Genomic DNA, 12189 nt, shown 5'->3' with positions numbered 1-12189 from the left:
ATGTTTACCCTTGAAAATTAAGAAATGATGTTTTCTCTAAAATTACACATATTTAATCCTAAAAATACTCTCACTTTGTATTGCGAGCCTCCCACTGGTATTTTGGCACATCGGTGCCATCTGCTGGAGTGTTAATACAATCAGGTCTTCCAAATCCCCAAATGTATTAATACGTTTTTACGGGAGGAATGTTTACAGGGGTAAACGTACTCTTTATTTAAGAAATAAGCCTTACTTTTAAAAACACAGCTGCTTAACTGCCACATCATTATCAATGTAAAGCCCAATTAGTTACAAAGCACTAAAATAAAGTCTAAAACTTATCATTTTAAAAAATACTAAACATTCCTTTCTAAATACGTCTTGGGTTTCTAAAATGTTCTCCGGTGGTTCTGTTCCATGTTTGTACAAAGCTCGACATGCCTCAACCTGTCTCAACATTACCTGCTCTTTTACCCAGATCTCTGATATTTGCATGTAAAGGATGCTACATATATGTTTAAATATAGTCTATAACATATATTTAAGGAAAATATACACACATCTATGTTTAAGTCCGCGACAAAGTGTTAGCTGTGAAGTCAGCAGACAGACGCAGGCCTGCACGTCTTTTTGTGGTGCTGTCACCATCGCTGGACAGCAATTAGAACCAGACACAAACATGACACAACTGTTAAATTCTTACATGTGAAAACTGCAACAAATATTCTAAATGATAATATAGAAACATAAAAGATTGCGTAACTGATTTTAATAACATGACATAAAGCCCCTAGACTTGACATAATCATTATGCAAAATACATAGATGAATACTGTTTTCTTTTAAAAATATAAAATAAATAAGCAAGACATGTGAAAATAGGCAAGTTTCCATTAAATAAATGAAAATTTTAAAAAAAGAGTTTTCCTTTCCATGTCATTTGAAGAAGGAAAATTATCAATTTAAACAATATTCAAGTTTATTAAACAAATTAAAAAAAGTATTATAAAATGTTTAACTTTCATCAGCTTCAAGGTTTATGTTGCTTCCAAATTTTGCATATAACTGAACTTTCAAATCTGCCAACACCCGCTGAATTGATTCCACTCTGGATTCTAAGGCGTCAATTTCTTCTTGCAAATTTTTCTGGAAAAAAAATAGTTTAAATTAATTCTATTCAATTGGATGGTTTCTCAGCATCTGTATCTGAAATAATATTTGGGAAGGATTTTAGGTCAATAACTTTCTAAACTTGGACAGGCAGCTAAATAACACTAATAATTAGATCTAAATCAAAAGTCTGAATGTGGGCATTTTTAATTCATGGTCCATATTTACTTATCACAGGGGTAAATCAAGTTTGCTTTCTCAGTTTCTGCTGATCTGAAAAATGTAAGAGCTAAAAGAAAGTTAATTTCTAAATTACCATATCCTAATAAAGAAAGAAGCAAATACAAAGACTTCTATAAACAGTTTATCATGGGCCCGCCTGCCTTCTAACAGTTTCTTCCAACTTTCCACGAAAATAGCTATGAAACTAAAGGAAATGATAAAAACTCACACCGCTACCAATAATTAAGAATAACTTATGGTCCAAATCTGTCAGATATTTTCACTAACTTTGAGGCCTCTGGAGCTAAACTTTGGAAGAGAGTGGTAATGAGAGTCTCATTTATAAGACAGAAAGGTTTTGCCTAATGAAATGTTAGAAGTTCAAATATCTGAGATGATAGATATGTTAAGTATCTTGATTTAATTATTCCACATTTGCATTCATAAATTATAACATCTTTTTACCCCCAAAATTTACAATTATAAATTGTCAATTTATAATTTAAAAAAATATATAATTCCAAAGGACATATCTACATACCTATCTATACTTAGTCTCTCTAATTCTGCAACCAGTTTTATCCTAATGCTTCCCTCATTAACAGATTAAATCAATTTTAACAAATATTCTTTGTTTAAAAAAAAAAAAAAGTCAGAAGTTCCTTACTATCTAGGATGGAAACAGTTTTTCCTAAATATGACAAAGAAAATATAAAGTCATACAAATGACATACCTATTAACATTAGGAACAAAAAAATAGCCAGTATTAGCAACCGTCATTCTTTTAGAAATCTAGCCAATGGTTCTCAAAGTGTGGCTCCCAGACTGGTTTCAGGGGCGAAATCACCTGGGCACTTGTTAGAAATATGATCCTGGGGCACTATGCCTGGCCTCCGGAATTAGAACTTCTTTGGGTTGGGCCCAACAATCTGAATTTTTAACAAGCCCTGTGGGTGATTCTGATTCTGATACGTGGCCAAAGTTTGAGAATCACTGTTACAAGACAGGAAATAGATATGAAATGTATAGTTATCAAGAGGAAATAAATTTCTACACCTAGAAAACCTAATCAATAAGTAAAATAAAACACTAGAAAATTATTTTAAAATCACAAGTCCAATCACATCACTCTTTTCTTAAAAGTCCTGAAAGGGTCTTCTTTGCTCTACGACAGGGTGGGCAGACTACACAGCCCACAGTCAAATCCAGCCTGAAGCTTGTTTTAGTGGAACCGAGCCCTGCAAATTCATTTACACATCTTGCTTTCACGGTAACGGTGGCAGAGACCATGTGGCCCACAAAGCCCAATGTATTTTTATCTTCTGGCCCTTCACAGAAAGCTTTCTGACCCCTGCTAAGTAAAATTTATTCAACTCAGCAGACAGAGATCTCCAAGACCTTGCCACAATTTCAGATACTCCCAAAACTCCAGCAAATAAAACTTTCAGTCTTATTTTTGTACCACGATGGTTCTATGACCATTCACACATGCTGCTGCTGCTGGCTAGAACACCTGCATCCCCTTTCTCGCTAACACCCACTTATTCTTAGGAGTTGTCTCATCGCCTTCCCAGAGAACCTGCCCCTGACTCTTGACGTCTAGACTAGTGTGGATTTCCCTGCTGTATGTTCTTAAAGCTGCCCCTGTCCCCATATCACCTGCCACTCATTATTAGTGTGATTTGTTTAATTTTCTTTCTTTCCATCTAGACCATACACTCCACGCAGTCAGGGGCCAGGCATGTTTTGCTGTCCCCTAAGTCCCTAGTACATGACAGAACCTGGTGTAGAGTCAGCACTCGATAAATACTTCCTGGAAGGAATGAATACATATCAAAATAAAGGTACAGTACCTATGTGTATATGGGGCGCCGGGGGGTTCACAGTAACCACAGAAACCATAACTATGAAAAACTTCCAACACAAATATTTTAGAATGGTAAAATAAATAAATAAATAAATAAAATAAATCACAAAATTTGACTAAGAAAGAAACGATTTAAACGTAAGGGAGACATACAATGTTTCTGGGTGTTAAGACCCAGAAGTAAAAGTGTTAGTTCTTCCCAAGGTTTGCTATCTGTGGGTTTAATTCATGGAAGTTTTGCTTTTCATGACATTTAAAGAAAGGAAACTATCATGTTAAGTACTATTCAAGCTAAGTAAGCAAAAAGCATTAGGAAACATTTAACTGTGTCATAAACAATGTGACTCTCATACATAGTTGGAGGACACGTGAACTCGGCAGTAATTTCATACCATGGATCAAATGTCTCAAGTACTGTCAAAGAATCCATACACTCACCAGTAGTTACACTTCTCCCATTATGTCCTTAAAAACAATGTTCTAAATGTGAACAAAGACTGACAGGTAAGAATGCACACTGCAACATTTTACTTTAGCAAAATATGGGAAACAAATTAATGTGAACAGTGAGAGCACAGCCAGCCAAATCAACGCCCATCAATAGAATGTGAAACGGTCATTAAAAAATGTTTTTAAGGCCTATGTGCCTGGCTTAGAGCAGGTTCCCAGTGAGCATCTACTGGACAAAAAAACATGAAACAGAACAAGAAAACTGTCCCACTAGAACATTAATTACCCAAAGTGTGAAGCAAAACTACATAAAGAGAGGGAGGGAAGGAGAGAACATGAAAGAAATACATGAAAATGTTCATTATGGATGGTTATCTCTGGATGCCCTATCTATAGGGCATTTTTCTTTTCTATTCTGTATTTTCTAAATACTTTTAGTTTAGAGCAAGGTTCTGGAGTCAGCAAGACCACAGTCTACGTGTCACTTTGAATAAATCCCATAATCTCTCTAAGCCTCTGTTCTTCATCTCCACATTGGGATAATAGCAGGTCATTGTCTGGATTAAATAAAATCATGCAGGCAAAGCATTGGGAGCATGCCTGGGACAACATAACAAACCATTCAACATTAGCTAGCATCCACGATTTCCCTACATCTACAATTACATGTTCTTTATGATGACATAAATCCTAATTTAAGAATTAGACTTCAACATACCTTTGCTTCTTCTAACATTTCTTGTGTTTCTTCTTGAGAATGGCTAATGAAAACATCACCAATTTGATAAGGTATCATTAAACAGTCATCATCTGCAAGCATGATGTCATCACAAGCATCTTCTAAATTTTGGAGTTGTTTCTATAAATATGAAAGTAAACAGCAATGAAAATGTATCCAAAAGTCCCTGACAGAAGCCAAAAGCCAACTTTAATTTGGGGGACTCTTGGAGGGACCCTTTCACAAAGGTATTATCACACTAAAATAAGACTTTGATTTCTTACATTTTTAGATGACATTTCATTAGGAAGCACTTAAAAGCGAAATAACACATTGCCCACCCTGTGGTGGAGAGCAGATATCCCAATCTCTATTTTAACAACGTTCCACTTTGTGAATTCTGCCTTCCTACAAAAACAAAGCCAAAAAAACCCACCTACGTTTCCCAGCCTTGCTTGCTGATAGGCGTAAGTAAATCACGCTGGCATGGCAAAGCTGTCCCAGCATGCGACAGGGTGTAAATAATAACTTAAATTCCACCAATCAGATGCACTTGAACTGGACTTCAACTCAGGAGAGCTGCATGAGGAGAGAGGCTGGGCACAAGGCCTCGGGTTTATAGCGGTAGATGGCAGTGGTGGCGTCAGCAGCTCAGTGTCCCTAGGACCGCGGGGACAGCTTCCTCATTGTGGAGGCAACAGCAGTTCCACTGCCACCCAAGTTCTCTGGGACGTGTGGTTCCGGGAACCTCATCCCAGACTCAGACCCCTCAACCATTCTGTAAGTTATCTCACAGCCCTTGAAAAATGACTTTCTACTTTAACTAGAATGGACCATGTTACCTGTAGCTAAGAGTCCAGAGACTCTGAATTGTTAACTGAATTCAGTTTTAAGCAGCTATAGTATAAAGAACTTTTTATTTCTTAAATAAGATACTGTCAATACCTTTTTTACTTCTATTTCTTCCTTCAGCTCTGTGATTCTACTCGTATTCCGTGCAAATTTGTTTATCTTTTGTTGATCTTCGAAAGTAACATTGACATCTTCTGCAGCCTGAAAAAAGTTTTTAATTTTTTATAGACTTTTAATGAAGAACTTATAGCTCAGCTTTTTATATATCGCTCTAAAATAATAACCTACTTGCCCTCATTTAGTCAAGAATTGCAAGAGGTATACAACATAAACAAATGCCTTATTTTTTGCTCCACCAGCTTAAGATTTGTTCATAAGTCTATAACCTTTTCTGATATTCTACAGAGTAACTCCTAAGCTACAAAAACATTTCAAATATCAACAATTAATAAATTCTAAAAAAAGACAGAAAAAATTATCTAACTTTTGGCCTAGAACAAAATTTCTCAAGTTATAACATTCTTTCATCAAGATAACCCAGGAAACAGAAAATTATGTGGTCAAATAATGCTGGTAAATTCCTCATATCAGATTTTTTTTTTTCTTAGAGTCAAAAGTTGCACGAGCTTATTGTGGCAATCAGAAATTTGACAGTTTCTATAGTTTTTACCCAACAGACATACTGACTAGATGGTCACTATGCATTTCCGTGGCTACATTACATTCATGGTAAAAATTGTGTTTATTTTAATACAGACCCTGTTTATATGCCTTAAGGAGGTCTAATTTGCTACAAAATGATGAAAATTCAACGTTTAATATTAAAAAATATTTTCTGTGACTAAATTTACAAAACTGCAAATGTTAGGAGTGCTTAAATGACAAAAGTAGCTTATGAAATAATAAAAATAGTAGCTAACATTGAGAGCTGACTATGTGCCAAGAACTTTGTAAGTGCTTTATCATCTCTACTCATCCTCCAATTGATCTTAATAAGTAGGCTCACCAGTACTACTATTTTACAGATAGTAGTTCTTAAGATGTGCCTTCAGAACTGTGGCACAGAGAGTTTACATTGCCCAAAGCCACGCAGCTGGTAAGCAGGGGAACTTGATTTCAACCCAGGCAGTTTGGCTCCAGAGTCCACAGAGAGATCCATGAATTCTTGGAAACTGAATGCAAAAGTGTGTGTATGTGTGAGTGTATGTGTACACTCATATGTGTGTGTGTGTGCGCGCGCACGCACGTGCACACAAGACTTATGCACGTTTGGAAGAGGCAGCAGGAAGTCAGTGTTCATCACATTCTCAAAGGAGTCCTATATATTTAAAAAACAAAACAAAAAACCAAGGAACGAGAGCACCTGATTATAGTTTAAAGGAGGACAGGTGGGTGTGGGTGTGTGGGGGGGTGTGTGTGTATAAATAGTCCTTATTGGAAGACTATTTTTAGCTCTTTTGCACTAACAGTAATGGGTTCACAATATCCACACTCCATCCTATACCTGGTCTCTTGTGACCAATGACATAAGATATGGACTTTCATATCTCAGAGGTTAAAGGGCAACTTGCAGTGTCAAGCAATATAGAGCTCCGTGGTCAGAATACAAAGGTAGAACCTAGACCACAGTCCTCCCCTCCGTCAGGCTCTTATCCCGTGAACAACTTCACAGGCATCAAGCCCACCCTCAGAGACCGAGAGGATAGCTTGAAAACATCCTTTACATCATGCTACGCATAGCTTTGAGTATTCCACCCTGGGCATAATTTTTATGAATATAGAAGTTAGGAAACACTGAGCTACACTAAAGAAACCAAAGGGAAGTCTACATGTAGATAATCTTGGCATTCAAATCATTTTGCCTATGAGAACTATCAATTCCGTAAGCAAATAGAGAACGGAGAATTCTAAAGAGTTCCTCCTTAGCTGAAGAGCTTATGCCATTTCATTTAACTATTGAGCCCCGATACCCTTATAGTATTTACAGATGCTTTTGTCACTGTGGGGGTTTAGCAGGGTGATTCACGTGAAAGGACCTAGCACAGGGCCAGACACATATCTGACGTTTCTGAAATTGAATCTAAATCATGCTTGATCAAACTCAAATATATATAGTTTCTGAAAAGTGGCAGAGAGAATTTGGCTACCTGCTCTCTATCTTTCCAAAGCAAGCGTTTCCTATCGCAGCCCCACCAAAACGGCAGGCACCAGCTCACACTTGTCCCCCGGTGTCCATTTCCTTCCTGTGGGTTCCCATGGGAGTTAAGGGCTAACACTGGTGAGAGTCAAATAGGCACTGGCACAACCGCATGCTGCCCAGTGCAGTGTGTTTACAGCAGAAAGTACGACGTCAGCTTTTTCGATGACTAACAGCAGTGGCTTCTGTTTAAATCTCACTGTTCTAGAACACTCCTACATTTCTTGAAGCTGCATTTTGGCAGGGAGGGAGTAATTCTTAACTGGGATCAATGGACATTGAGAGGTTGATTTACAGGGACAGTGTACGCAAAATGGCATCTACAGCATATACATTCTTCTGGAAGGGTCTTTGCAGCTTTCCTCAGATTCTCTCAAAGGGACCCATAATGCCAAAAGGTTAGAAACTCCTTCCTTAAGGGAAGCCAGATGTAGTTACTACCACTCACAAAGTCACAAGAGCTCTACGAGGAAGGAGTTATTTTGTAGTATTTGAGGCAGCACAGAAAGGTGCAAAGAGACAGAATGGATTCCAAGCCAAGCAATGAGGAACCTTGGGCAAATGACTCAATTCTCTGCAACCACCTCTGGTTTGTCATCCGTAAAATGCAGAAGCCAGTTCTTACCTTACATGGGTGATAAAATGAGTACCCAGCATGAGGCCTGAGGACGGAGTCACCTTTCAATACGTGTGAGCTAAGCACTTTGTTTCCTGAATATTGTTTACCAAAACTCATTACAAAGGGAGAACAGATCTAGAAGGAAATTCTGCAAGGCCTGAGAGAAATATGACTGCTCAAGATTTAAGGTGAAAATTAAAATTTCCTGGGCTCTGACTATACCTTTTTCTTGAGAATTAAAACCTTATGGGATTATAGAAGGAAATGAACGATATTCACTCATGTCCCACACTGAGTCTCAGACTTACCCACAGAATCTGCACTGACAGCTGGGTCCCCAGAAGAAAATTCTGGACAATTTCAGTCTGCTTTTATTTTTAAAAGGTATCTACCTAGTCTCTATGATATGAAATTTAGCTTTCTATTTTTATTCACCTTTCATGAGCACACAGTCATTCATTTAGAAATTAGTATTTCCTGTGTGCCTGGCACTTTGACAAGAGAGCCACAGTCCCACCCTCACCAGCACTGGCAGACTTGTGTTCTGGCGCAGAAGGTGGGCACAGAACAAGATGCACAAGATAATGTTAGATGGTGATAAACGTGATGGTAAAAATAAAATAGTTAAGGGGTTGAAAGTTTTGGAAACTGGGGAGTACAGAAGGCTTCCTTAGGTCAAAGATGGCCTCTTTATGGAAGAATGAACAGAAATCAAACAGAGCGCAGACTCCCTTATGGCCAAGAATCAGGTCTTAGAAAGCAGAACTTTAAGGAAGAGCGGACTCAATCATCTCATCTAAACCACCCCAGCAAAGGCACAACCACTAGGAAGGTATGTTTTACAAACGTAAAGTACTACAGATTGTAAACAATGTACTTTCATGAAATTCAAAGGGCTAGGCCTCTGATATTTCACACTCACCCAGTAACATGCCTGTTATGTTTTCTCCTAGTGAGGGCAGAAGGAAAAACTATACATATAAGCTAACCTATCAGGAATTGTTCGTTCATAACACTGGAAACATCCACAGGAGGACATTGCATTTACAATACAAGCCTTAATGGTTCCTAAGCTAAAGAAAAAGATCCTTTATGTTGTGGCTACCGCTACACCTCTGTATGTTCTTTTCCCACCATGGTTCAATCTCTCCTCCCCTAATTACCTGCCACCTGGCCTTCCTTTTATTAAATGCTCTCAGAGTCTTTGCACAAGATATTTCTTAGCTGGAAAGCCTCACTGCCTACCCAACTTTCCTTTGTTCTCCTTACATAATCTCACGGATCTCAACTTAAATGGCACCTTCTCAGGAAAGCCTTCTCTTATCTCAAAATAGACCTCACTCTGGCCCTCATTTCACAAGCACTTTTCCTTCATCGTTCTCATCAGAGTTGGAAACTTTAATTTTCTGTGTCACTATTGACTGATGCCTGCCTCGTTCCCAGAGCATAAGTTCTATGACTGTAGGAGGGTAAGGCGGGTAAGAGCTTCATTATTGGTCCCCATTGTTATTGCCACTTAAAACTGAGATTGTGCCATATTATATATGCAAAACAAGTTTACTGAATGAATGAGAGGGGAAAAAAAGGTTGGTAATTAGAAATTTTGCAATCGAAGTCCAGGGTTCAAATCATCCTACCACTTTTTCGACATTCACTTCACCTCTCTGCACTTCCGTTTCCACATCTGTAAAATGGGAGTGAAGCATAACTGCTATCTTCTGTGGAAGTAAAGACCATACTAATAACAGAGGGCCCAATTTAACAAAATACAGGTGAAGAGACTCTCACAAAAGTTTCGTACTCATCTGCATCACCTTGGCCCTGGACCCTACTCTGGTACTCAATGAGAATTTGTGGATGACAGACCAGTAGAGTGAGCAATTCATCCTGAGTTGACTGGGGCTTCCCCAGTTCTAGCATTCCCTCAATCTCATGCAAATTCAGACAGGTGGTCAGCCTACGCCACATACACCATGTGGTACTAGACAGGAGAGCTAAAGAAGTAAGTTCTAATGTGTTGTTAAAAGTGGAATGAAAGAAAACATGCACAAAACCTGGAACGCAAATCCCTTCAGCCAGGGGATTCTCATCAGAGAACCCCTCAACAGTTAAAAACACAGACTCTGGAGTCAGAATGCCTTTGTCTAAATGCTAGCTTAGCTTCTGTGTTTCAGTTTCCTCACCTGTTAAATAAGAATTAAAAACAGTCCCTCCCCAAAAGGGATTATGAAATAATACATGCAACGCGCTTAGAACTGTGCCTAGCACACAAGTAAAGCCTCAATAATTATCAGCTGTTATTTCCTTGCCCTCATCCCCATTTTATTTTTCTTCTATCTAGATATCTTTGAGCATCTGGGGAGACTTACGGGATTATAAAGTGCAAAAGGAAGTTTAGCTTGCTTAGTTGTTAAAAAGGTGTGCTTTGGGAAAAACATGCTAAAGCACGAGTTTCAACTCCAGCTCTGCTTGTTAGTAGCAGAGTCACTTAACCACTCTAAGTTTCTCCATTTGCAAAGTGGGGGAAACCCACGCACTTGCTGAGTTGCTGGGACGATAACATATGAACGACGGCTGCTGGGCCCTGGCACATCGTCCATCCTCAATCATCACTGGTTTTAGCCTGGAGGACGCAGCGGCATCAAAAATGGGCATGGGCGGCTCCGCGCTGGGCACAGCTTTATGGCCTGATAATCCCAGAATGCAGGGGCCTGCTCTGCCCCTCATGAGCTGCGTAACCTGGGGCATGTCACTGCACCTCCCGAGCCTCAGCTTCCTTACCTGTAAACGACAGTACCAGCAGCACCTGCCCGTGGGCTTGCGTGGGCTTTACCAGGTAAAGCGCCAAGTGTAAAAGCCAACCGCAGGCAATGGGACCTTCGGCTTCCCACACCCCAAAGACGAGACCTGGGCCGCGAGGTCCTCAGGCTCCACAGGGGCACCCTCAGCCCCGCGAGGGGTGGCCCAGAGCGCTCCGAGGGTCCCGGCCCGGCCGCCCTGCCCCGGCTGGCTGGGTGCCTAAGGAAACGCTCAGGGCGCCAGGCGCGGGCAGGCCTTGCCGTCGGGCCGCTCTCAGGGCTGGGGGCCTAGGCCCCGGGCTCCGCACCGGGCTTCAGGGCTGCGCACCCGCCGCCCCCCGCGGCCAGCTTCCCGCGGCCGGGCCCCGGCCGCCGCCCCAGCATCGCGCACCCCCGCGCCCCACTCACCGCCTTCTTCATGGTGGCCGCCATCTTGGGACTGAGCTACGGCGCGCGGCGGGGAGGGCCGCAGGGGCGCGCTCCTCCCTCGAGCCCCCCTCGCTCCCTGTTGGCCCAGGACTCGCCCCCAAAACACAACACTGTCTTCACATCCCCTCCTATTGGATCTTTGACCGATAATTCCCAACGGCGAAGACTCAGGGAGGAAATGTAACCTGGAAGGACTTGGTACATGCCAATTAAAGGGACAGGCCACTCCTCGTGAGCCGACATAAACAGCGGGGGTGTGGCGAGTGGCCGCGGGTTCCAGCCGCGGGCAGCAGGGGGCGCGCGGCTCACAGCGCGGCGGGGCAGGGACCTCCAGGGGAGGCGAGGGAGGACGTCCATCCGGCCAACAGACTTAAGCTGAGAAATTGCCCTTCCAAAAAAGAGCTAGGAACTAATGTCCTCGGGACATAGGGTGTGAGGTTTATGTGCCTTGATAATTCACGTGGTGTTAAGGAGGAGACACTGATATTAGTTTATTCACCAATATTATTGAACAATTACTGACATACTGTACAGTCTGTGACACTTATGCCTCCTGATTCTTAATTTTTTTTCTTTTTCTCTATTGCCTCAGGACCCCTTTACACTCTTAAAGATTATTGAGGACCCCAAAGAACTGTTTCTGTGGGTTATATTTACTGCATTAGAAATTAAAACAATTTTTAAATGTATTTATTAATTCATTTAAAATCATTATAAGAACCTATTCCATAGTAATAAAAAATAACATTTTAAATTAAAAGTAACTATACTTTCCAAGACAAAAAAAAAATATTGAGAAGAACGCCATAGTTTTACAGTTTTGCAAATAGTCTGGCTTAATGAAAGGTTAGATGCTCATACCTACTTCTGTATTCAGTATCTTGAGATAGGTTGTTTAGTTGTATATAAGAAAAAATCTAGCCTCATACAAATATTTGGTTGGA

General features: G+C 40.5%; 1 protein-coding gene across 1 annotated transcript; it reads right to left on the bottom strand.

Moving 5' to 3' along the window:
* Nucleotides 1–202: 202 nt before the first annotated feature.
* PFDN4 (prefoldin subunit 4) lies at nucleotides 203–11334 on the bottom strand. Its single transcript, XM_069496170.1, has 4 exons — nucleotides 11225–11334; nucleotides 5296–5403; nucleotides 4351–4491; nucleotides 203–1128 (listed from the first exon to the last, which is right to left on the bottom strand). Exons 1-4 carry the CDS (start codon nucleotides 11246–11248, stop codon nucleotides 997–999), a joined length of 405 nt encoding a protein of 134 aa, XP_069352271.1. The 5' UTR covers nucleotides 11249–11334; the 3' UTR covers nucleotides 203–996.
* Between the last annotated feature and the right edge of the window lie 855 nt (nucleotides 11335–12189).

This window comes from Eulemur rufifrons, chromosome 20, assembly GCF_041146395.1.
Source record: "Eulemur rufifrons isolate Redbay chromosome 20, OSU_ERuf_1, whole genome shotgun sequence".
In the NCBI taxonomy this organism is placed as follows: domain Eukaryota; kingdom Metazoa; phylum Chordata; class Mammalia; order Primates; family Lemuridae; genus Eulemur; species Eulemur rufifrons.
This window is presented reverse-complemented; position numbering and strand designations above follow the sequence as displayed.

Bases quoted from the DNA above. Each gene is read 5' to 3' on its own strand.
- PFDN4 (XM_069496170.1), bottom strand. From the start codon at position 11,248: ATGGCGGCCACCATGAAGAAGGCG. The intron at 5,404-11,224 runs GTGAGTGGGGCG...AACTTTTTTCAG, and splicing joins CGGCCACCATGAAGAAGGCG to GCTGCAGAAGATGTCAATGT. The intron at 1,129-4,350 runs GTATGTTGAAGT...TTTTTTTTCCAG, and splicing joins AAATGTTAGAAGAAGCAAAG to AAAAATTTGCAAGAAGAAAT.